We start from the raw sequence: 24226 nt of genomic DNA on the forward strand, positions 1-24226 counted from the left end.
GCCACATATATGACTATTTGCCCCATGAGCAGAAATCATGGGTGTGTGCTCGGCGCAAGGAGCTCCTGGCTCTTAGGGAACAAATTCGTTCCCTTGAGACCAAGGTGGCGGATCTGGAGAAGCTCAGAGAGACAGAGAGGCATGTGGACGAGACCTTCAGGGACGTGATAGAAGCACCCCACTCCAGGGCTCTTAGCTCCTCTGCTGTCAGGGAGAATGAAGGTCTTGAGCAAGGAGGACATGGGTCTGAGGAAGAGGGAAATGCTCCTTTAGAAGGGAACCATTCCATGAATGATGAGCCCATATCCTCTCACACAGGGGATACTCCTCGAGGGGGTAGGGGGCCTCCTTGTAGTGAGTGATTCGATCATTAGAGGTATAGAGAGATGGGTTTGTGACCCATGCGTTGACCGCATGGTGACTTGCCTGCCTGGTGCAAAGGTTGCGGACATCACGCAGAGTCTAGATAGGCTGTTAGGCAGTGCTGGGGAGGAGACAGCTGTCGTGGTGCACGTCGGCACCAATGGTGTGGGGAAATGTAGTTGAGAGGTCCTGGAAGCCCAATTTAGGCTGATACGTAGTGTATTAAAGTCCAGGACCCCAGAGGTAGCATTCTCAGAAATGCTACCTGTTCCACACGCAGGTACAGTGAGACAGGAGTGCTTGGTTGCTAACGCAGAAATAGATATAGTGGGCATAACAGAAACATAGTGAAACAGTGAGAACCAGTGGGACACTGGTATGAACTCTATAGAAAGGACAGGAAAGGGAGGGGCACCTTGGAGATGGAGCACTGTATGTTAAAGAAGGGATAGAATCTAACAAGCTAGAAAACCTAGATGGACCGGAGTCCTCCACAGAAACCCTGTGGGTAACAATACAAGGCCTGAAAGGGAATGTACTACGGGGGACATGCTATCGCCCTCCGGATCAAAATGCTGACAGGTGACTGCGAGTTGCAAGAGGAAATCAGGGAGGCTTCAAGGAGAGGCAGAGCAGTAATAATGGGTGATTTCAATTACCCACACATAGACTGGGTAAATTCACAGTCAGGTCATGACAAAGAGGTCAGATTCCTAGATAAGCTAAATGAGTGTGCCCTAGAACAGTTGGTCTTGGAACCAACCAGAGAGAAGGCGACCTTGGACTTAATCCTGAGTGGCACCCAGGACCTGGTGCGTGATGTCAGTGTCATCGACCCTTTAGGGAACAGTGACCACAGTGCCATCAAATTCAGCATACATGCGGGGAGAGAATCACCAAGCAAGTCTAACACAGACATTTTGAATTTCAGAAGAGGAAACTTCTACAAAATGAGGAGTATGGTGAAAATAAAGCTGAAAGGGAAAATCAGGAGAGTCACTTCGCTCCAGAGTGCATGGAGTTTACTCAAAATCACAATACTAGAAGCCCAGTTAGACTGTATACCCAAAAGGAGGAAAGGTACCACTAAGTCCAGGAGGATGCCAGCATGGATAACGGGTACCATCAAGGAAGCCATAAAAAGGGAAGAAGACTTCCTTCCGAAATTGGAAGGCCTGTCCAAATGAAGAGAACAGAAAGGAATACAAACTTTGGTAAAAGAAATGCAAAGTGACCATAAGGGAGGCAAAATGAGTTTAGCCAAAAGTATCAAGGGGAATAACCAAAACTTCTTTAAATACATTAGAAGTAGGAAACCTGCTAGGGAGACGGTTGGACCATTAGACAATGAGGGAGTGAAAGGGATTATTAAGGAGGATATGGAGGTTGCAGAAAAGCTAAATGAGTTCTTTGCGTCTGTCTTCGCAGCAGAGGATACTGAGCATATACCTGTTCCTGAACCAGGCTTTTTAGGGATGGAGGCTAAAGAACTGAGTCAGATAGAAGTGACAAGAGATGATGTTCTAAACTGTCTAGAAAAGCTAAAAACTAACAAATCACCAGGGCTGGATGGCATCCATCCAAGAGTCCTCAAAGAACTCAAATGTGAAATTGCCGACCTCCTTGCTAAAATATATAACTTATCCCTGAAAGCGGGCTCTGTACCAGAGGACTGGAAAGGAGCAAATGTAACACCGATTTTCAAAGAGAGATACAAAGGCGATCCGGGAAATTACAGGCTCATTAGCCTAAAGTTCGTTCCGGGCAAATTGATGGAAAGCATCCTCAAGGATTAAATTGTAAAGCACATAGAAGAACAGGCCCTGCTGGGACTGAACTGGCATGGCTTCCGCAAAGGTAAATCTTGCCTCACCAACCTTTTGCAGTTCTCAAGAAGTGTCAACAAGTGTGTGGATCAAGGTGATCCAGTTGACATAGAAAACCTGGACTTTCAAAAAGCTTTTCACAAAGTTCCTCATCAAAGACACCCGAGGAAACTTAGCGGTCATAGGATAAGGGGACAAGTACATGTGTGGACTGCTAACTGGTTGAAAGATAGGAAACAGAGGGTAGGTGTAAATGGAGAGTTTTCACAATGGAGGGAAATAAGATGTGGGGTCCCCCAGAGATCTGTACTGGGACCAGTGCTTTTTAATTTAGTCATAAATGATCTAGAAATAGGGGTAAGCAGCGAGGTGGACAAATTTGCAGATGATACCAAACTCTTTCGGGTAGTGACATCCAAAACAGATTGTGAGGAGCTCCAAAGGGATCTCTCCAAAGTGTGGGAGTGGGCAACAAAGTGGAAATGCGGTTCAGTGTTGGCAAGTGTAAAGTGATGCACATTGGGACGAAAAAGCCCAAATTCAAATATACGTTGATGGGATATGAGCTGTCGGTGACTGACCAGGAGAGGGATCTTGGGGTCGTGGTGGACATCTCGTTGAAAGTGTTGACTCAAGGTGCGGCGGCTGTGAAAAAGGCCAGTTCCATGCTAGGGATCATTAGGAAGGGGATTGAAAATAAAATGGCTAATATTATAATGCCCTTATACAAAACTATGGTGCGACCACACTTGGAGTACTGCATATAATTCTGGTCACTACATCTAAAAAAGGACATTGTTGAACTGGAAAAGGTGCAGAAGAGGGCAACCAAGATGATCAGGGGCCTAGAGCACATTTCTTATGAGGCAAGACTACAACACCTGGATCTTTTTAGTTTAGAAAAAAGACGACTGTGGGGAGACATGATAGAGGTCTATAAAATCATTCATGGTGTGGAAAACGTGGATAGAGAGAAATTATTCTCTCTCTCCCATAACACTAGAACCAGGGAACATCCCATGAAATTGATTCCCAGGAAATCTAAAACCAGCAAATTGAAGTACTTTTTCACATAACGCATCATCAACTTGTGGAATTCTTTGCCACTAGATGTGGTGACAGCCAACAACCTGGATGGCTTTAAGAGGGGTTTGGATAACTTCATGGAGGAGAGGTCTATCAACGGCTACTAGCTGGAGGGCTGTGGGCCACCTCCAGCCTCAAAGGCAGGATTCCTCTGAGTACCAGTTGCAGGGGAGTGACAGCAGGAGGGAGGGCATGCCCTCAACTCCTGCCTGTGGCTTCCAGCGGCATCTGGTGTGGCCACTGTGCGAAACAGGATATTGGAATAGATGGGCCTTGGGCCTGATCGAGCAGGGCTGTTTTTATGAGTGCCTTAGCAAAGACATTCCTGGAAATGGTGTTGGCATCCTCCATGTGAACAAAGCAATCAACATGGCAAGCAGCTCTGTACATTATATATAACCATTGCACACAGCAATCTCTATACAGAGGCAGCTTCAGGCAGCCTCCCTGTGGCTGTTTTACCACATAAATCAGCCATAAGAAACCTTGTCTCATTCAAAATTAATCTCATTCAAAACCCTTTTGTGTAGCTTTTATGCTCTTATTCACAAGGAACCCTTGCATGACCACACTGGACAGAATACGGAAAACTAACAACATGTTCTAGCTCAGGTATATATATTTAACAGCACATATGCTGAAATGTATAACTTGTAGAAACGGAATGTCTTATTTTACACATGAAAGAGAGCAAACAATGATCTCTGTATTCTTTTAACTCTACCAAACCTTAGGTTGTGCAGTTGAATGGCCTGTTTAATGCTATCAGGAAGCTGTGATTTTTACAGGCACTAATCCTTCTTGTGATCAATAATCATTAACTGGTTAATGGCAAATTGTTAAGGATTATATAAACTTAAGTCTAGGTTTGGGGGTTATTGGATTTTTCTTTGCTTTTTGTGCTTACAGTAGCACAAAGTCGTGACTTCAGCTTCCAAGGCTGTTAGATTTTAACTTAACACGTGACAAGAGTCATGAACCTAGAGCTTAAAATAAAAGAGTACTGACACATGACTAAGTGAGAGCTTTTACAGTTTGCTACCCAAACTGCTAAACCTAAATTTGAGACTCCAGCACTGTTATTCAAGAGAAAAGAGTGTGTTGGTTCTTTTTGCCTGGGTACTCATTTGAAGCAATATGGTTAAGCATTTTCAAGCAAAAGGGTAAAGTAATGGAACAACCAGTTTTTATAACAAATTTTTCCCTGATGAAAACTAATCCTGTACTATTTTTGCCTCACCAGATTTATTAGGACACTGAGCAGTATATTTCCTTTTGTACTCTTTTGCTTACTGGGAAATAAATTTGTCCAAAGCTTTCAGAGATTGGATTTCATTTAAAAATCAGGTGACCCACACTACTATGTTCTAAACCAAGCATTTTAGGTAACATTTGAAAATTGCACTAGGTAAAACATTTTACCTAGTTACCTTTTACGTAGGTAACAATTTTTTAATTACCTAAGTAAAAAGGTAATGACCTATTACCTAGGTTTCTTTTTCTTGTTAACAACTCTCTTTCCAAATATACATTTAGGTACAAACTGCCTTTCAAACAATTTGCTTGACAGAATGCTGAAGTGGTAGGATAGACTGCACCACTTTGGAACGCGGGTACTGTAGTAGATTTGCTTTGGAATGTTCCTCCAAGTAAAACAAAAATCTTCCTGTAAGCAAAAAACCAACAGAATGGAGAGAGATCTGGGCTACATTCTTTCTAATATGCTATACAGGGTTTTTTATTATTATTTTCAAGAGTTTTCATACATCAAGCACAGCTAGAAATGGTGTCACCACCTGCAGTGGTACCGTCTGTTCTATCACTCCAGCTCTCTACTGCCTCCTTCATGCTACAATCCAATTTCTTTCTATGGAATGTATGTTTATGCTTATCCCTCATTCCATTTTAGATCTGTCAGCTAGGTGACATATTACTGCTCACTATTAGCTCATACCAGTTGCAGTCATAATAGTCAATTCCCTTGCTTCTAAAAATACAGCAATTGGATGGAAACCTTTGTGAAACTTCAAGATTTCAGCTTCCTTAAAAGTCCTTTCTCCTCTCCATATTGACCCACTTCTTCAAGAAGTCTCTCACTCCAAATAGCTACCATTAAAAACAAAAACAAAAACAGGTTGCTTACCTGTAACTTATGATTTCAGTGAGGATCCATGGTCACTCACAATTGGGTCTCCTGTGCCTGCAGAGGAGACCCATGGAAGAATCTATAGCTCCATATATGCACTCTCTGGCCCTTAAAGCGTAGCGATATTGGAGCCTACAAAACCTGCTATAGAGCACCTCCCTCTTCAGTTCCTGAATCGGCCGCTGCAAAGGGACTGAGGACACAGAGATAGAGAAGACAGCAGACAAGCCACAGCAGCCTAGATAAGTAAACAGTTCATGCCAAGCTAGCAGTGGGGAAGGCTGGGCAGGTGTTGTGAGTGACCATGGATCTCCACAGAGATCATAAGTTACAGGTAAGCAACCTGTTTATCTCTGTAGGGATCCATGGTCCCTAACAACTTGATGAGTGACTAGCTCTTGTAAAGAGGAGCTGGGTGTTAGTGGTTACAGTACTTTCTTCAAGACTGTGCGACCAAACCTGGCCTCTGAAGCAAAACAAATCCACAGCATAATGATGGACAAAGGGCAGGTCCAAGGACCAGGTGGCTGCCTTGCAAATGTCTTTCATACTGATGCTCGACGTGTGGACAGCTGAGGTAGTGGAATGTGTCCAAATTTTAGAGGGCGGCTGAACACCTTGCATCTTATAACCAAAGAAAATCAGCTGCACCAGTCAGTTGGACAATCAGTTGGACAATCTTTGTCTAGAAATGACAAAACCTTTACTAGCTCCTGCATAGGAAATGAACCGTTTGTTATAATGCCTTTGTGCGATCCAGGAAATAAGGAAGACACCTGCAGACATCTAGGGTGTGCATAGAACACTCAAGAAGTGTAGATGGGTCACAGAAGAACATAGGCAACACAATGTCCTGATTGATATGAAAGTCCAAAACAATCTTTGGACGAAAGGCAGGATCCGGACACAGGACCACCTTTTCTAGGTAAAATTTAGTATATGGGAAATCAACACTTAGAGCTGAGAGCAAACTTACACGTCTTGCAGACATGATGGTCACAAGGAAGGCAGTCTTTAAACACAGCAGTTTCATGGAGACCAACAAAAGGGGTTCAAAGGGGGCCTCTGTGAGCGTGGACATCACAAGGCTCAACCCGCCAAGTTGTTAACTCCTTTCAAAAAATGAGTAGAATCAGGATGAACAAAAACCTACTTGCTGTCCCAGCCTGGGTGGTGAGCCAAGATGGCAGCAAGCAAAGTGTTGGAAAGACCCAAACCCTTGAGAGCAATATTTGGCAGATCAAAGCCTGGAGTGGGTCAAAGCTCTTAGCAGATGCATAGAATGTGAAATGCTTCCATTTGCACATATAGTCCAGTCTTGTAGAGGCCTTTATCTCATTTAACAGAATCTCGTCTAAAAGTTCAGCCTCCATGCTGTTAGCGAGAGGGTCTGAAGGGCATGATGTAGGACCAGACCCCCATCCCTCGTGAGGAGGTCCCGTCGAGCTGGGAGGTGAACGTAAGAGTTCTTGCATAGCTGAAGGAGAGCTGGGAACCAGGGTTGCCTGTGCCACCAGGGACAGACCAGGATGTACTGTATGCACTCTTGAAGTATCTTCCCCACCACTCTGGACATTAGCGTGAAGCAGGGGAGAGAAGTAATACAGTTCCACTGCAGCTGGAAGGCATCCCCTAGTGAGTTTGGGCCAATGCCTGCCCTAGAACAGAACCGAGGACACTTCTCATTTTGTGCAGTGGCAAATCAGTCAATCTCAGGAACACCCTAGGAGTCAAACACATCCAACAGAACAGAGTCATTCAGTTCCCAATCATGAAGGGTAGAGAAGGAGAGGTCCCAGCTAAGGCAGTCAGTCAAAATGTTATCCTCCCCGTTAATATGTATAGTCATGGGTAGAATATCAAATCTCAGGCACCACTCCCACATTTGCAAAGCAAGATTGTCAGGGACTTGGATACAGTGCCCCCTTGATGGTTCAAGTAGGCGATAACTGTAGTACTGATATGGACCTGAATCACTTGGCTCTAGATAACAGGTAGGAATGCCTTGTAAGCAAGGAAAACTGCTAGGAGTTCCAGGAAATTAATACAGAGCTCCTGCTGCTGGGAGTCCAAAGGCCCCAAACCCGGAGGGAACCACAGTGAGCACCCCAACCCTGCATGGAGGCACTGGTAGTGACTGATATCATAGGGATCCGTTCCTGAAAGGGAAGCAGGAAGGGACCACCAGAGCAGGTCTCTTTGATCATATGCTCAGAAGGCAGAGACTCCAGGCCTGGGGCCTTTGCCATCTCCTGTATTTGTACATGGTAAGATTCAATCTCCTCAGTTGGAGAATTAGACGGTTTATCGTCCAGCGATGTGCCCAGTGGAGCTTCCGAGACGCCGGAGTCTGGGTTGGATGCATAAGAAGACTTCCCATCAGTATCAGTATCAGGTAACAGAATCCTGGGATGGGTCCCACAGAGGAACAGGCTGTACAGGCACCGATGATATCATAGGAGCTGCTAGACCTGGCATGGGCAGAGATGGGAGCTCAGGCACAGGTGATACTGACAGCACAGGTGTAGGTGGTGGAGCCCTGCGGTAGTGGTGGTGTCACAGGCTTCAAAAGGGCAGCCAGTGTGGCAGGGTGTTTAAATGGATCAGCCAGATTCGGCATAAAGGGTGCATCAATTTCCATAGCCTATATTCTTGCAAGTAACATGGCAATGCCAAGGAACTATAAAGGGTGCATGAGCGGAAACGTTCCCTTGCTCTCAAATGCAGTGAGTCAAAGGCCCCTGGGGAGCAGTTATAGTCCAGGGGGTCTCCTGGAACATGGGAGGCAGAGAAGTGGAAGCGTTCCTTCCAGAACACCGCTAATGGGTAAACTGGCATTGAGGTGGAAGGACCACCCATAGGAATTTTCAGAATAGACAGAGGCAAGCTGGGATCATCAGTGTCAAGACCTTGGGACAAAGTGAAACCCTTGAAAGTGGAGTCTGAGGGTGTTGAATTTGCACAGCCGAGTAGGCACTCCAGTTCTTGTCGTAGTAGGTTTGCCAGCATCGGAGAATCCAATGTAGCGGACTGCAAAGGCGAAAGGTGGAGAGGAGACTGGGCAGGCATCAACTCATGGGAGATGACAAAGAGCAAAGGCGGCGCCAAACGAACTGGCAAGAGATGGAGAGCAGTCGACTCAGCACCAAAAGAGGTGCATGCCTGTGGTGTCGATGTCGCTGCAGGCGCCGTCAATGTCGGGGCCGAAGTCATTGACACAAGTGAGGGCGAGTGCGTAGGGCCCAAAGGAGTTGATGTCAACATCGAAACAGGAGGCACAGGCGTCAAACACCTTGGAGCTGGAAAAGTACGGGTCGGCGCCAAGTGGGCCGACATAGAAGAATGCCCTGGAATGCCGAAGTCCCTTGACGCCGACAGGGTTGGAATTCTTCCTGTCAGATGCTTGGAAGAAGATGAAAGCTGAGGTGAAAACAAGGTGGTCAGCCGTGCTGTAGAAGGCGACAGAGTCTTAATGATAGACAACACTGACGACCTAGGCATTGAACTTGGTGTTAAGGACAAAGCATGTTTCTTACGCTTCTTGTGTGGCTCTCTCCTGTAGACGAGCAGTGTTGGTCAGGCTTATTTTTCTGAGTGCCTGCAGCCTCTTTCCAAGGGCTTCTTAAAACCTGCACTTGAAGATTCAGTGGATGTTGATGGGGTTGGCATCGTGGTGGATGCCAACCGTGCCGAGAGGCTACACAGCACCAATTTCGGCAGCGATGGCGGGCTCGGCCTTGGAGTCCCCGGACAGATAATATTTTCATCCAAAGAGGACTTCAGTCATAATTCCCTGCTTAAACAGGTCTTTTTCTTAAATGACAAACCTTGCAGGTACTTGTATTATGACTATCCCCCAAACATATGAGGCAGTCAGCATGGCCATAGAAGAGGGCATAGTGCCTCTGCAAGTCGCACACCTTAAAAAACTTTTAGGACTAGTCATAGCCAAGTCCAAAAAACTTCCCGAGGTCAGCCAAATGAGAGTTAGAATACTAAGTCCAGAACACACCATCAGGAGAATAGTTCTTTTAAAAAAAATAATAATCCAAGGTAAAACAATCCAAAAGACAGCAAATCCGAGAGACAAGAGTACTCAAAAATACAGTCTAGTCAAGCACAGAGAGTTGTCAGAAAATGTCAAAGTCAAAACCAAGAAAAACAGTCCAAATAACAATATTCACTTTCTCACAGGAACGAGGAAACAGGATCAGATCCTTCATGAGGCAGCATAAGCAGCGGACAAGAAGGAACTGAAGAGGGAGGCGCTCTACAATTGGCTTTGTAGGCTCCGATATCACGACATCTTCAGGAGCCAGAGAGCGCCTATACAGAGCTATAAAGTCTTCCATGGGCCTCCTACACAGGTGCAGAAGACCTAGTTGTGAGGGACCATGGGTCCCTACAGAGATCTAAACATTTATATCTCTCTACCCATACACATACACCCTGCTCAAAGGAACAATTCATGTAAGCAACTTATAAAACATCATATACTCACTGATATTCGTCGGAAGGACTTAAATTCAAGGTAGGTAAGGTGATCTGACAACTCCTCTGGTTCCAGGTGATCAAAGAGAAGTGAAACTTTGCGTTTCTTACTGCTATTGGATTTTATACGTTGAGTGATCTTTCTAGACCAATCTCGAGCATTTCTTTAAAAGGAAAAAAGAAAAGCGGTGCTTTGTCATCTGCAGAAGCATTCCCTGACATGTTTCTTCCAATCAAAATAAAATATAGTAATTAGAACAATAAATTAAAAATTGTATTCTGAATCAGAACTCAAGTTCTTGTTCAGTAACATTTATTACATTTATATACCACCAAACACACAAAATCTCAAGGTGGTTTATGCCCCCTCAAACAATTAAAAAAACACCCACCAATGACTTGGTTAAAGAAATGTGTTTTAAGGCATTCTTAAAGGCCAACAGAGATAATAAACCTTGTATCTCAGTAGAGAGAGTACTCCAAAGATTATAGGCAGCTATAGAGAAGGCTTGGGTTGCTCCCAGGCAAGCGAGAAGCAGCTACAAGGAGACCTCCCCAAGTTATCTTAATAAGCAGTGGGGATCATGCAGCACTCTCTTAGGCATCCTGACTATTTAGGGCTTTATAGGTAATCACCAGGACTTTGTAGTTCACACGGGGGGGGGGGGGGGAATCAGCAGTCAATGCAATAGTAGTAATATGATCTCTCCGAGTTGTCCCAGATATCAATCTGGCTACTGAGGGTTGCACTAACTGAAGTATCCAGACTACATTCAAAGGCAGTTCTTTGGACAACCACCACTCCACCACCACACGCAAAAACTATTTCACACAAAAAATGCTTACCATCTGGCACTACAACTATACTCTTGCAATTTAAATAGCAACCACACCATAGATCACAAATGCAAATTATTCCCAAGAACTTAAACATTATTGTTCTTGCATAGGAGGAAGAAATACTCTTATTTGCAGCCATGGCTTGTTGATTACACTTCTTTATTTTCCAAGTAACTCAACAGTAATTCTGTTTTGCTTTTCATGTATGTGTGGGTTTTGTTTTTTTTAACTTCCAACATAGTATGACCTTGACACTCACATTTGAGATGTGTCAATTAGGCGACTGTGTAACTCCTCACCATTAGCTCTCATCAATTCCTGAAATTCCTCCACTGTGTTAGTAAGACTGGAATCTGTTTTGAACATGACCCAGAATTCTGTCATCCAATACCTATTGGGGAAAAGAGCAGGCATTTTTAGTTGTTTATAACTGGACATTATATGTAACTATAAACTGTAGTTTGCCCTCTGTCTGCCTATAGAAACAAGCTACCTGCCAGATCTTTCTCACAATTTTATCAGCCATTTTAAAGTGCCATCTAGTAAGCACTGCAACCAAGGACTAAAATAAAATAAACAACTATAATAAAATGTGCTATACTGGCTTTCCTCCAATCCTCTTGGTAAGGAGGCAAAGTTACCTATTTCTGTAAATAAGTTATTTCATGTTTTGAGTTTCATTAAAGTGTGCTCAGATGAAACAACTAGAACTTCATTCATTGCCATCTTCATTCAATCCAGTTTTTCAGATACAACGGCTGAAAAAATGGCTAAATGGTGGCTCCAGTCTTCCAATGAAGACTGATGCAAAGAGTTTTATCAGTTTCTCTGCAAATGCAGTTCACTAGTAGAATGATTTGTTTGGTGTTCCATTGTCCACTGTAGGCCACCTCCAGCCTCATTGGCGGGATGCCTCTGAGTACCAGTTGCAGGGGAGTAACAGCAGGACAGAGGGCATGCCCTCAACTCCTGCCTATGGCTTCCAGCGGCATCTGGTGGGCCACTGTGCGAAACAGGATGCTGGACTAGATGGGCCTTGAGCCTGATCCGGCAGGGCTGTTCTTATGTTCTTATGTCACTTAATAGCTCCAACTAGCTAGTTTTCTGCTTCTGCCATATTTATTTATTGTAAAGAATATGACTCACTTTTAGCGCAGGCTAATGCAGTTGGTTCTGAACAACCTACACTGCTACAGATGTCTTAAACAACACCAGCATTGTTGCAAAACAGCTATTTCAATACCGCTTAAAACTGTGCAATTGCACAACTCTACTTCCATTATTTCCAATGGATGTAGTGTCATGCAACAGCTATTGCACAATTCCGAGTAGTAACTGTACAGCCCTGTTCCACAACATCACAGGTGTTGGTTTAGAAGCCTGAAGCTGTGTCAGTGGTTCAGACTACCCACATTAGCCCACAATAAGGGTATCAGTCAATATCCTTAACTACTTGCTCTTTAATTCTTTCTTGGCCTGCAATTTTCATTGGTTCGCTGGAGGTTGTGCTCTCTCACCCTCCACACAATGCATTTAAGTAAAACTTTTACTTTGTTTTAGAAACTTCTTTGAAATAAAATGACTGTGTTGGATTTGTTGGACAATTTCTCACCCACATATAATGCAGATAGTGTTGTGGTCACTGTTTCTAAGCAACTTGGCAGCATTTATATCTTGTACCAGTTTCTGGGCACTATACAAGATAAGTCATTCCCTTTTGATGGTTTCATTACTAAATGCTGTAAGGTACAATGATTTACGTACTTATTTTATTTATTGCTTACAGTATCTTCTTCAACTTTCTTCCATCATGGAATTTGAGGTGGCATACACAGGCTTCCCAAGTGGCCTACCATCTTGGCACTGACCAGACCCTGACCTCCTTGGCTTCAGCAAGGTTGCTGCATCATATGCTTTCAGAACATGCCCTGGAACCTATTATCATGACCAACTTCAGATTTAAACAGACGGATGCACACAGAAAAAGGCAGTCCTTCCACTAAAAAACAGTCTTGGTGCAGGTAGATGCTGTGGCACTTGTACTACTACAACAGTCCACATAGCAGTCACAAACATAATTTTGGGCATGGAATGAGGGAAGAGAGAGGACCTTTTCCCTCAACAACAAAATATAGTTGTTGGAGCCCGGAGAAAAACTCAGTTTTCCTCCAGCAGAAGAGCTCCATGAAGAACAATGTCTGGATCAGTCAATCAATAAGCAGCATTTATTGCAGCATATGGGCCTCAAGTAACACTGCCATTCTTAACTGTTTCACATTTAATAAAATGCAAAACAGTTCTTTTTGTCTCATGTTTTAAGGAATTATCTGGTTGTTGTTGTTGTTTTTTAAAGGAAAGTGTTCTTACCTTACAAGGTAACATATCTTATGGCAAAGGAAAGAAGAATGGTTTTCCAAAGCATCAAGGTATGTAGACGGCTGCTAAGGAAGATATGTCAAAAGGCTGGAGAAAATAAGGAAGTTCACAGAATCCCATCTAACCCCCCCCCCCAATATTTGGGAGAAATTGTTCAAATTAAGAAAATATTGCACTAATTCATTTCAATTTCATAAAAGTGAAAACAGATTTTTGATAAAGCAAGGTAATCAACACATTAACCAAAAGGATAAAAGAAAATAATATGTAGATAAATACCCTCCAATGAGAACACATGTGTTTTTTGGCTAAAGTCAGGTAGGTTGCTCAAAATATGTGGCAAAATCCAGCCAAAGTTAACTATATGCTTAACTCACTCCCAAATCAGTAAGAACTAAAAGTACTTAGGTTTGGCTGGAACATGATCACAGTGTGAACAATGAGAATTTACTTTCTATTAAGACTTCAAACACACACACACACACACACACACACACACACTGGAATTAGTCCCACTAGGATTTGTTAAAACAGTTTGTAGAAGGAATCAAAGAAACATTTTATTTTATTTCTTTTTATTTCTTGTATTGTTTTATGCCTGTTTTTATATGTTTTTATACTCTTAGCATGTTGTTTTTATTGTGTTTTTATTGTATGTTTTTAACTTTTGTAAACCGCCTTGGGGCTATATTTTAATGAAAGGCGGTATAAAAATGTAAAAATAAATAAATAAATAAAAAACATACTGGAGTTGAAATAATAATAGAAGAATCCTTTAATGCTAGAAGTACAGAACTGGGGAGGCATTTTATACATTAGAATGTAAAGGATGAAATACAGACCACAAATTCCCAATAAATATTAACTTTAATACTAAGGAATTAAATATGGGCAGCATTGTCTGGGATTTATGACTAGATTAAATTTTCTCATTTTGAATGAAAACACAGGTAGTTTTATCCAGGAGTTTGTATCTGTGTGCCAACAACAGAAATCATTGCCAATAAATATAGTCATTTATAAGCACATAAATGGATACACATATTTTCAAATATTAAACCCCCCAAAAGTGATCTTCCTCCAACATACCCCCTCAACCATGCCATCACTTAAAATTCCCCAAGCTTCTCATTTTACTATATGCAGCCTTCATCAGCTCACAAATATTGAAATAATAAAGCTCACATGAGGAAGTACAACACTGCATTAGAATATATCAGGAAGTGACCAGATTAGAAGCATAAGACCGGTTAGGACATTAATACTTCTCCCCACTTCTAAACATGGTGAGAAACGAAACTTACGTTTCATCCCTCACTTCCTTCACCACACACAGAAGGAAATGTGTAAATAAGGATCCTGATTTCAGTTAACTGTGAGATAGTTCAGATTTTACCTGCTGAAGAAAGTAGGGGTGTGCCCGAACCAGTTCGGAGGCCATGCTGGAGGCCTCCGAACCGGTCCGGATCCGAGACAGTCCGGCGGCTCGGCACGGAGGGGGGTTGTACCTTTAAGGGCAGGGGGGTAGTACTTTACCCCCCCCCCCGCCGCTCTTCCCCCTCCGGCGCTGTGTTTTTTTGTAAAGTTTCTGGGGCGGCAGCGTTCCTCCCTGCTGCCCCTGCCCCCGTCGTTAGCCTGCCAGAGCCTCAGTAAGTAGCACGCATGTGCCCGTTCCGGGGCGGCAGGGAGGAACGCTGCCGCCCCAGAAACTTTACAAAAAAACACAGCGCCGGAGGGGGAAGAGCGGTGGGGGGGGGAGTAAGTACTACCCCCCGCCCTTAAAGGTACAACCCCCCCCCCGTGCCAAACCGGACCGGTTCGGAGGCCATGCACATCCCTAGAAGAAAGTAAAGTAGAGATGAGAAAGAAGCATACTCACTAGAGAGCCATTACCCATCTCACCATTTAGAAAGAAGCAGGTTTACCTCTGAATAGGCATATTGCTTGATTGACTGAGTGCCATCAAGCCGGTGTCGACTCTTAGCGACCACATAGATAGATTCTCTCCAGGATGACCTGTCTTCAACTTGGCCAACTCAGTGGTGCATTCATTGCTGTCATAATTGAGTCCATCCACCTTGCTGCTGATCGTCCTCTTCTTCTCTTTCCTTCAACTTTTCCCAGAATTATGGACTTTAATTAAGGGTCTTTATGTGGGTTGTCACATAATGTGTCCAAAAAAATGATAGTTTCAGCCTAATCATTTGTGCCTCGAGTGAAAATTCTGGATTGATTTGTTCTATGATCCATTTGTTTATTTTCCTGGCTGTCCATGGTATCCTCAAAAGTCTTCTCCAGCACCAAAGTTCAAAAGCGTCAATACTTTTTCTATCTTGCTTCTTCAAAGTCCAGCTTTCACATCCATAGTGTGTCACGGGGAAAAACATTGTCCAAATGATTCTAATCTTTGTAGATACAGACATGTCACGGCATCTAAATATCCTTTCCAAGGCCTTCGTTGCAACCCTACCAAGTGCTAGTCTGTGGTATATTTCTTGGCCGCTGGATCTTTCATATTGCTAAAGTCAGGTTTGATTCAGAAGATGGAATAGTAAAAGAAGAGTTGGTTGACAATATACAAAGAAAAATGATTGAGTTAGGATGTCTAAAATTAAAAAAACTTCTGGAGAAAAAGGAACAAAGCTTATAAGAAAACTTTGTGGACTGATTTAATTTAAGCAGGAATTGAAAATGACAGCATGTGGCTTCAGCAAACAAATAGTTACAGGAATGTTTCATTCTGAAGCAGATAAGGCCTGCCTGGTAAAGTCCTTTGGGGCTCAATTTGCAAATAGAAGTATAACAGTATCATATCTAGCATACAGAAAACAAGTATTTAGTTACTTACAGTAACCTTAGATAAAAATCATATATTGGAACTTTCAGACCCAATATTTTAAACACATTGTTGTCTGGCAATACTCTCTCTCAAAAAGATTTGACCAATGGAACATCCTGTTGGCAGATCATTTCTAAATCCTCTGGTCATCATAATTTTTACATCCATGCATTAACTGCAAGTAGTTTAAAAGGATATAGGTCAATTAGTTTTCGCAGCATCTCAGTGGAGGAAATGATAAGTCGGTGCATGGTCAATGTTACCTTCAGTAGCTGGAAATTTTTTAATAGGTTTCCTTCCGAATCTGAAAAATATTAAGCAACTTATTGTTATCATGAACATTACAAAATCTCTTTTGACACACACTGTACAAAAATTTCAAGTTTCTAGCCTGGCCTGCTCATAGATCCCTTTGTGGCAGGGATGGCTTACTGAACAAGAGATGGACTCACATAGGAAAAATCAGAGGGATGGAGTCAATGCACCTGACTGGAGGCCCCATGGTGCCAACCAGCCTAATCAGGGACCAGTCAAAAGTGTTGTGGGGATCTCCGAAAGATCTCCAGGAAGTTTCACAATACATCACCTCAGAGGGATTCTACCAAAAGCATGTGAAATGTACAGTATAGGTGGACCTCACTATCTGCGGAGGTTCCATCCCCCCATATTACTGTGGATAACAAAACCACGGATAATGAGTCATTGAGTCTATGGGAACATGGGGATTAGGTTCCCAGACTAAAAATCCCCCACAGAGTAAATGAGCCACGGACAAAATGGCGGCTGGAAATTACCTCCACAGTCACTTCTGGCCCTCTAGGAACTGCAGATGCATGGGTTTTAACCCTTTTGTATCCACAGAAATGAAACCGGGTGTCAATTAGACACTTGTGAATAAGCAAAACTGTGAATATAGAATCCGCAATTAATTAGGTTCTCTTGTATAGGGCTATGTAAAGGGCAAGAATTTGAAAAGATGGGTAGAAAGGCAAGAAACAAGCCTAAGAAGAAGTCCAGCAGTCTCTGGAAACCCAGGTGAGAATTTCATGGGGAAGAGGAATAGAAAAGTTGGAGGACTTTTTAATCCCTCCCGTGTTCTGAGACTCCCATATGGGGGATTTCAAAAAGGAGAAGTGAGCATGTCTTATCCATGTCTTTATTTTTCATATTATGGAGATGATCTATTTGTTAGATTCTCCATCCATGTCCTAATTTAAAAAAACATGCTGTACTATTAGTCACGATTTTACATGTCATTAAGTCTGCTGTGACGCCTTTAGTGGGTTCTTTGCGGATAAAATCTCCTGTATTGGGCCGACTTGGACTCCTCTATTTCCGCAGAGTCTGTGAGAGAGGTATCCAGCGATCCCTCTTGCAGTGTTAGGTTGGATCAGTTTCAATCTGTGATTCCTGATGACATAGACAAGCTGCTTTGAGCGGTTCGGCCTACCACTTGTTCTCTGGATCCTTGCCCAATCTGGCTGCTTCGTTCTAGCGGAGAGATTCTTGGAGATGGCCTAGTTAATAACATAAATGCATCGCTAAGGGAGGGTAGGGTGCCTCCTTGTCTGAAGAAGGCAATAGTTAGACCTCTTTCTTAAGAAGCCTTCCCTGGATGGATAGTTATAGGCCAATATCCAATCTCCCCTGGTTGGGCAAGGTAATCGAGAGGGTGGTGGCCAACCAGCTCCAGGCAGATTGGGAGGAAACTGATTATCTAGACCCATTTCAAACTGTCTTTAGAACGGGCTATGGGGTTGAGACAGTCTTGGTCAGCCTGATGGATGACCTTTACCGGGGAATGCGACTCTGTTGGTCCTTTGGGATCTCTCGGCAGCACTCAATACCATCAACCATGGTATCCTTCTGGGTCGCCTGGGGGAGTTGGGAATGGGAGGCACTGCTTTGCAGTGGTTCCGTTCCTATCTCTCAGGTAGATCCCAGATGGTGGAGCTTGGTGACAGTTGCTCCTCAAAGCAGGAGCTGTTATATGGAGTCCAGCAGGGCTGCATTCTGTCACCAATGCTTTTTAACATCTACATGAAACCGCTGGGTGAGGTCATCAGGAGATTTGGTGCTGGATAATATCAGTATGCTGATGACACCCAAATCTACTTCTCATTTTCATCTTCAGGAAATGGTACTCATTCTCTAAATGCCTACCTACAGGCAGTAATGGGCTGGATGAGGGATAACAAATTGAAGCTGAATCCAAGCAAGATGGAGGTGCTCATTATGGGGGCTCAGAATCTGAGGGGTGTGTTAGATCTTTCTGTGCTAGATGGGGTTACACTCCCCCAGAAGGAGCAGGTGCGCAGCCTGGGAGTATTCCTGGACCCAGGCCTCACCCTGGTATCTCAGGTAGAGGCCATGGCCAGGAGTGCTTTCTATCAGCTTCGGCTGATTTGACAGCTGCGTCCATTCCTTGAAGAGGATGACCTCAAAACAGTAGTGCATCAGCTGGTAACCTCCCGGTTTGACTATTGCAATGCGCTCTATGTGGGGCTGCCTTTGGACATAATTCAGAAACTTCAATTCGTTCAGAATGTGACAGCCAGATTGGTCTCTGGGGTAACCCGGAGAGACCATATTTTTCCTGTTTTGAAACAATTGCACTGGCTGCCAATAAGTGTCTGGGCAAAATACAAAGTGCTGGTTATTACCTTTAAAGCCCTGAACAGCTTAGGCCCGAGTTACCTCAGAGCGCGCCTTCTTCTGCGTGATCCCCACCACACATTAAGGATATCTGAGGAGGTTAGCCTCCAGTTACCACCAGCTCGTCTGGTGGCGACTCAGAGGCGAGCCTTCTCTATAGCTGCTCTGGGGCTGTGGAATGCACTCCCTGCAGAAATCCGTAATTTGAATTCTCTATTAGCCTTCAGGAGAGCCCTTAAAACGTATGTGTTTGGCTTGGTTTTCCAGGGTTTTTAAAATCGGTTTTAACATTTTAACCCAGTTTCGGGGCTTTTAATTACTGCAACTGTTTAATTGTTGTTTTAAAACATTTTTAAATTGTTAATTGTTATTATATTGTTTTTTAATTTTTGTTTTAGATCTTTACTGTTTTAATTGTAAACCACCCTGAGCCATTTTGGAAGGGTGGTATAAAAATCAAACAAACAAACAAACAAACTCTTCATACTTACATTCTCTTTGATTGAAGGATCTGGAGACCCTTCAACAAAGCTTACATTCACCCATAAAACTATCTGAAGGGTAGCAAGCATGATAGCTGTTTCCTGGCTCAGTACTTAAGCAGGTGCTAAAGACAATGCTAGCTGAAATAAAAGAACAGTAAAACTGTATCTCACAGCTCCTATTCAGAAGCTGGACTTATTCAGATGAACACTTATAATAAACTCTGCCACTCAGTAGTAGGCAGAAGTAAACTCAAGAGTAGGACTGCATGGACAATCTAATCAAATTGCCTAATTGCACTTTTCCCTTTTGCTCCAATAAAAGCACTTGTAAAAAATTACTGTCTAGCAGTCTGGTATGTACAACCTCTTAGTACATATATTAAAACCAGGACTTGCAAAATTAACCACTTGCACATCTGTAGCTTGTGAATAAAGACTGCAATTCCATACAAATGTTAAAACAGACTGCTGGTTTGACAGGAATGGAAATCCTTGGCTACTTCAAACCAGAATATTTATTTATTTATCATATTTTTACACCGCCTGATATGTACATCTCTAGCAGTATACAAAATTTAAAATATTTAAAAATCAATACAGATTAAAATACACGACACAACAGCAGCATAACACAGTTATTAAAAGAAATTATTAAAAGTAATTCTAAATAAAAGCCTGCAAGAACAGAAGAGTCTTGAGGGTCTTCCTGAAAAGAAACAGAGAAGGAGATTCTCTTATTTCGGTAGGAAGCATATTCCAAAGCCCAGGGCAGCCACAGAGAAAGCCCAGTCCTGGGTCACCACCAAACGAACTGGTGGCAACAGTAACTGGACTTCTTGAGAAGATCGTAACAGGCGGCAGGGTTTATGACAAAGGAGGCACTCTCTTAAATAGCTTTTGTATTTAACCCAGAAACATATCACCAGCCAATACAGTTCTTTTAAAACCGGTGTTATGTGATCCCTTGGTGTTGTCCCAGAGACCAATCTGGCTGCTGCATTCTGTACCAATTGTAGTTTCCGGACAATGGACAAAGGCAGCCCCATGTAGAGTGCATTACAGTAGTCAAGCCTGGAGGTTACCAGCATATTACAACTGTTTAAACATCAGTCACTTATAGAAATTGATGTAGCTGATAAAAAGCACTCCTGGCCACTGCCTCAACCTGAGAAACCAGGGAAAACTTTGGGTCCAGGAGCATGCCCAAGCTATGCACCAGATCTTTCAGGGGGAGTGTAGCCCCATCCAGAACAGGCAGATCTAAACCATCCTTCAGGTTCCCCCACCAATCAGTACCTCCATCTTATTTGGATTCAACTTCAGTTTGTTATCCCTCATCCAGCCCATTGCTGCCCCCAGGCAGGCATTTAGGGAAGATATGTCATTTCATGATGAGGTTGACATGGAGAAGTAAATCTGGGTGTCATCAGCATATTGTTAACACCCTGCACCAAAACTCCTGATGATCTCTCCCAGCAGGTTCATGTATATGTTAGAGCACTGGAGACAGTATGGAGCCTTGTGGAACTCCACACTTTAGTTCTTGCTTTGCAGAACAGTCTCCAAGCGACACCATCTGGAATCTACCAGAGAGGTAGGAACGGAAACACTGTAAAATAGTGCCACCCAATCCCACCTCCCTCAGGCAATCCAGAAGGATACCATGGTCGATGGTATAGAAAGCCGCAGAGAGATCCAAAAGGATCAGCAGAGTCACATTCCCTCTGTCGATAGCCAGTTGGAGATCATCTACCAGGCCGACCAAAGCAGTTTCAACCCCATAGCCCACACAAAAGCCAGTTTGAAATGGGTCTAGAATATAATATATAAATTCCCCTCAAGCTAAACCCACTCTCTAGGAAATAACTCTTAAATCTGCTAGATGTGAATAAAAGTAAAATATACTTTGGGAGAAAAGGGGGAGCAAAACAGACATGATTAGGAGATTTGTGACTGGTTACAAACTTTCCCAACTTTCTACTTAACTGCAGTTCTTTGTGGATACTCCTTTATTGTACGATGAAAGGAACCATAGTTCAAATGAACTATATCTTGATTTCTTCAGTTAGTTAAATAGGACTAAATAAGGAGCTTCTCAGCACCCAAGAACTGCACTTTGCTTTAGGGATGTGCACGGAACCACAGAAGCATGGTCTGGCACTGAGGGGACTGTCACTTTAAGCGGGGGGGGGGTAGTACTTCCCCCCGCCACCGCTCTTCCCCCTCCAGCGCTGGTGCTTTTAAAAATCTTCTTGGGGAGGCAGAGTTCCTCCCTGCCGCCCCTGCCCCCGTCGTTGTCCTTCTAAGCTTCAAAAGGAGAAGAGCTAGCGGCGCGCGTGCGTGCGTCCTTCACGGCGTGCGCGCTTGTCTCTGCCGCTGGCACGCGCGTGCCACATGACATATGCGGCACGCACACCACAAAGGGCGCATGTGCGCCGCTAGCTCTTCTCCATTTGAAGCTTAGAAGGACAACGACGGGGGCAGGGGCGGCAGGGAAGAGCTCTGCCGCCCCAAGAAGATTTTTAAAAGCACCAGCGCTGGAGGGAGAAGAGCAGCGGGGGGGGGAGTACTACCACCACCACCCTCTTAAAGTGACAGTCCCCCGCCCTTCCGAACCTCCGGAATTCCGGACCAGTCCAGAGGGCTTTTCCATTGCGCCGAACCAAACCATGCACACTACTACTTTGCTTATCTAACTTTATTTTATTTATTTAAAAGTGTTTTTTAAACTCCATTCAAAAGAAAGCTCAGGTCAGTTTACATAATATAACACAAGATAAAATCAAATGCAAGATAAAATTAAAAGACAAAAGTTCTAATTGCAGCAGGGGGGAAAGCACATACATAACTATCTTTTAAGGAATTGAGTAAGTTGTTTTGGCGAGAATTTGTCTGTTTTGATCTCATTTCTACTGCTACAAGTTCTTCCATGCAACCTGGACTAAAATGAATGGAAGTTGTAAAACGGCAGTACCTATGGCAAGGCTTGCAAGGAGAACTTCCTGATGAATTGTTCAGAAATTAGCCAGAAACAGACAAAACTCATGATTCACAAATTAAAGACCTCCTGAAATAAACAGGTTTCCAACAGGCTCTAAAACAGAAGTGTCAAACTGTGGCCCTCCTGCAGATGTTGGCCCTTCCACTCCCATCATCGCTGGCCGCTGGCCACTGTGATTAAAGATAATGGGAGTTGTAGGCCAAAAACAGCTGGAAGGCTGCAGTTTGACACCCCTGCTCTAGAAGATAGACAGACTGGGGAAGTCAAATGGACCTCCCATGTTCCACATCCCAGAAGCCTCCAAGAAGGCCTTCTCATACGTCATGCCAAGGTGGTTATCATGGGCACCCACTGAAAGCACCAAAAGCTTTTACAAAATAAAATGTTTATAGAAGATATCATCAAATATACTGAATACTTACAAAAAATCTAGTTTAGTAATTAAAGGGAACAGACTGCAACTTATCAGTACAATATCTTCTTCAATAATATCATTAGTTGTCAGGCCGCAGCACAGTTAGGAGAAAAGCAGCGGGGCTTAGATAAGGTTCCAGATGTGGCTCTTAGGGACCAGAGGCAAATAACCAAGTCAAGTCAGGCAGAAATTAAAGTTCAGTGCAGCTGACAGAAATTCAGATACATAACACAGTCAAAGTCAGCCAGATAGTTGGGTTCCCAAAGATGGCAGGTGGAGGGAGAGGAAAAGGCGAAGCAGTCGGTGCAGCTGCACACAGAGACAAGTTCTTCAGACTAAGGAACCAAGCCTGAAAGAACAATTACAAGAAGCCAGCTAGGTCCCTTTTCGTTCCTCAGATCATCTAGTCTGGCTGAACTACTGAGCAGCAGTACCTTTTCTGGCCATCATGTTTTCCTCCTACGTTGCTGCCCCACAACCAAACACTGGAAGCACACACAGCTCACAAACCTGGGTAGAATACAGATTTTGATTGTGTGAAGGACCTCAATGTGTTTCTTCAATATAACAACATATCAATGAGTTTATTGGGGGGGGGAGTTTTTCCTAAATCACATACTAGTTTAAGGGGTGCATACAATGAAAACACAGGCCTTAAACTGATAGAATAAGCACTCTTCCTCTTCACAGATAGTATAAAGTGGGGTTTTCCCCCTCAGAAGTGGATACTGAATGAGTACTGAAGACAATGAAAATATGTGAAAGGAGAAGGCAGCACCTGTACTTTAATATATGGCCCCAAATATTCTAAACATGGGTGGCAGTTCTCAGCAAAGCCTGACCCACCCACCCCACCCCACACTTAATGCAGTCTATGAAGCAATGGGAAATTATTCCTTATTTACTATGAGAACTGATTTGGACACATTTTAAGAAATGATTATACATGCCAGTTATGAAACCTACTTTAACATACTGGCCCATCATTACAGAGAAAGCGATTAAAATTGCAGTTCATGATCTCCTCAAATCTAAAGCAGTACCAACAAAATCTATGAACTGGTCAGATTAATCCTCATTGCAAAATGCAGTATACATGCATACATATGCAAGCAACAGCCATGTACACCGCTTTCACGTAAATATCAAAACTAAACAAACTTTTTTTAAAAAGTCAACCTCTACATGGCAGCAGCACTAGCATGTTCCAATGAATCTTGAATCTTGTTCAATTTATCTTAGCCTTAAGAAGTCGAAAGCTTTAAAAGACTCTCTTTCATTTCCGTTTGCATACCTGTCAGTAAAACCACACTCCCTGCTGAGCAAAAACCCTCTGAGTGAATGTTAAATGAAGTAGAATGTATATGGGTTAGTATTACAGCATTTTACATTATGGAACCAGCTTTAAATGTGATGTAGTGATGCCAAATTAAAAATAAAATACCACTGCATTATAAAAGGAAATTTCTCTATTAAAAGTTGCCTTTTTGTAGGGAGCTCTCCGTTTTAGAAAGTTTGTCTACTTGATATATTACAAAACTCTCTTATCAGGAATATGCACGGAACCGGCAGGTGGAGACTCAAAGACTTGGGCGGGGGTGCTCTTACCCCTCCCACCACATTTCCCCCGCTGGTGCTACACTTCAAAAAAGAATCTAGTGAAGCAGCAACATACCTCCTTGCCGCCCATTGCCTCGTCGGAC

General features: G+C 43.3%; 1 protein-coding gene across 6 annotated transcripts in view; it reads right to left on the minus strand.

The window, feature by feature from the left end:
* The window catches only part of RASGRP1 (RAS guanyl releasing protein 1), a 160935-nt gene that overhangs the window by 41018 nt on the left and 95691 nt on the right, over window positions 1-24226 (minus strand). For 5 of the 6 annotated variants that reach the window (XM_053272086.1, XM_053272075.1, XM_053272096.1 and 2 more), the window contains exons 3-6: window positions 16163-16271; window positions 13120-13179; window positions 11012-11143; window positions 9923-10076 (exon numbers count right to left, since the gene is read on the minus strand). In XM_053272086.1, coding sequence (XP_053128061.1) covers window positions 9923-10076; window positions 11012-11143; window positions 13120-13179; window positions 16163-16271 — 455 coding nt within the window. Of the gene's footprint in view, window positions 1-9922; window positions 10077-11011; window positions 11144-13119; window positions 13180-16162; window positions 16272-19113; window positions 19246-24226 lie in introns of all 6 variants that reach the window. The other variant, XM_053272107.1, reaches the window with a different exon arrangement.

This window comes from Hemicordylus capensis, chromosome 1 (assembly GCF_027244095.1).
Source record: "Hemicordylus capensis ecotype Gifberg chromosome 1, rHemCap1.1.pri, whole genome shotgun sequence".
NCBI classification, from domain to species: Eukaryota; Metazoa; Chordata; class Lepidosauria; order Squamata; family Cordylidae; genus Hemicordylus; species Hemicordylus capensis.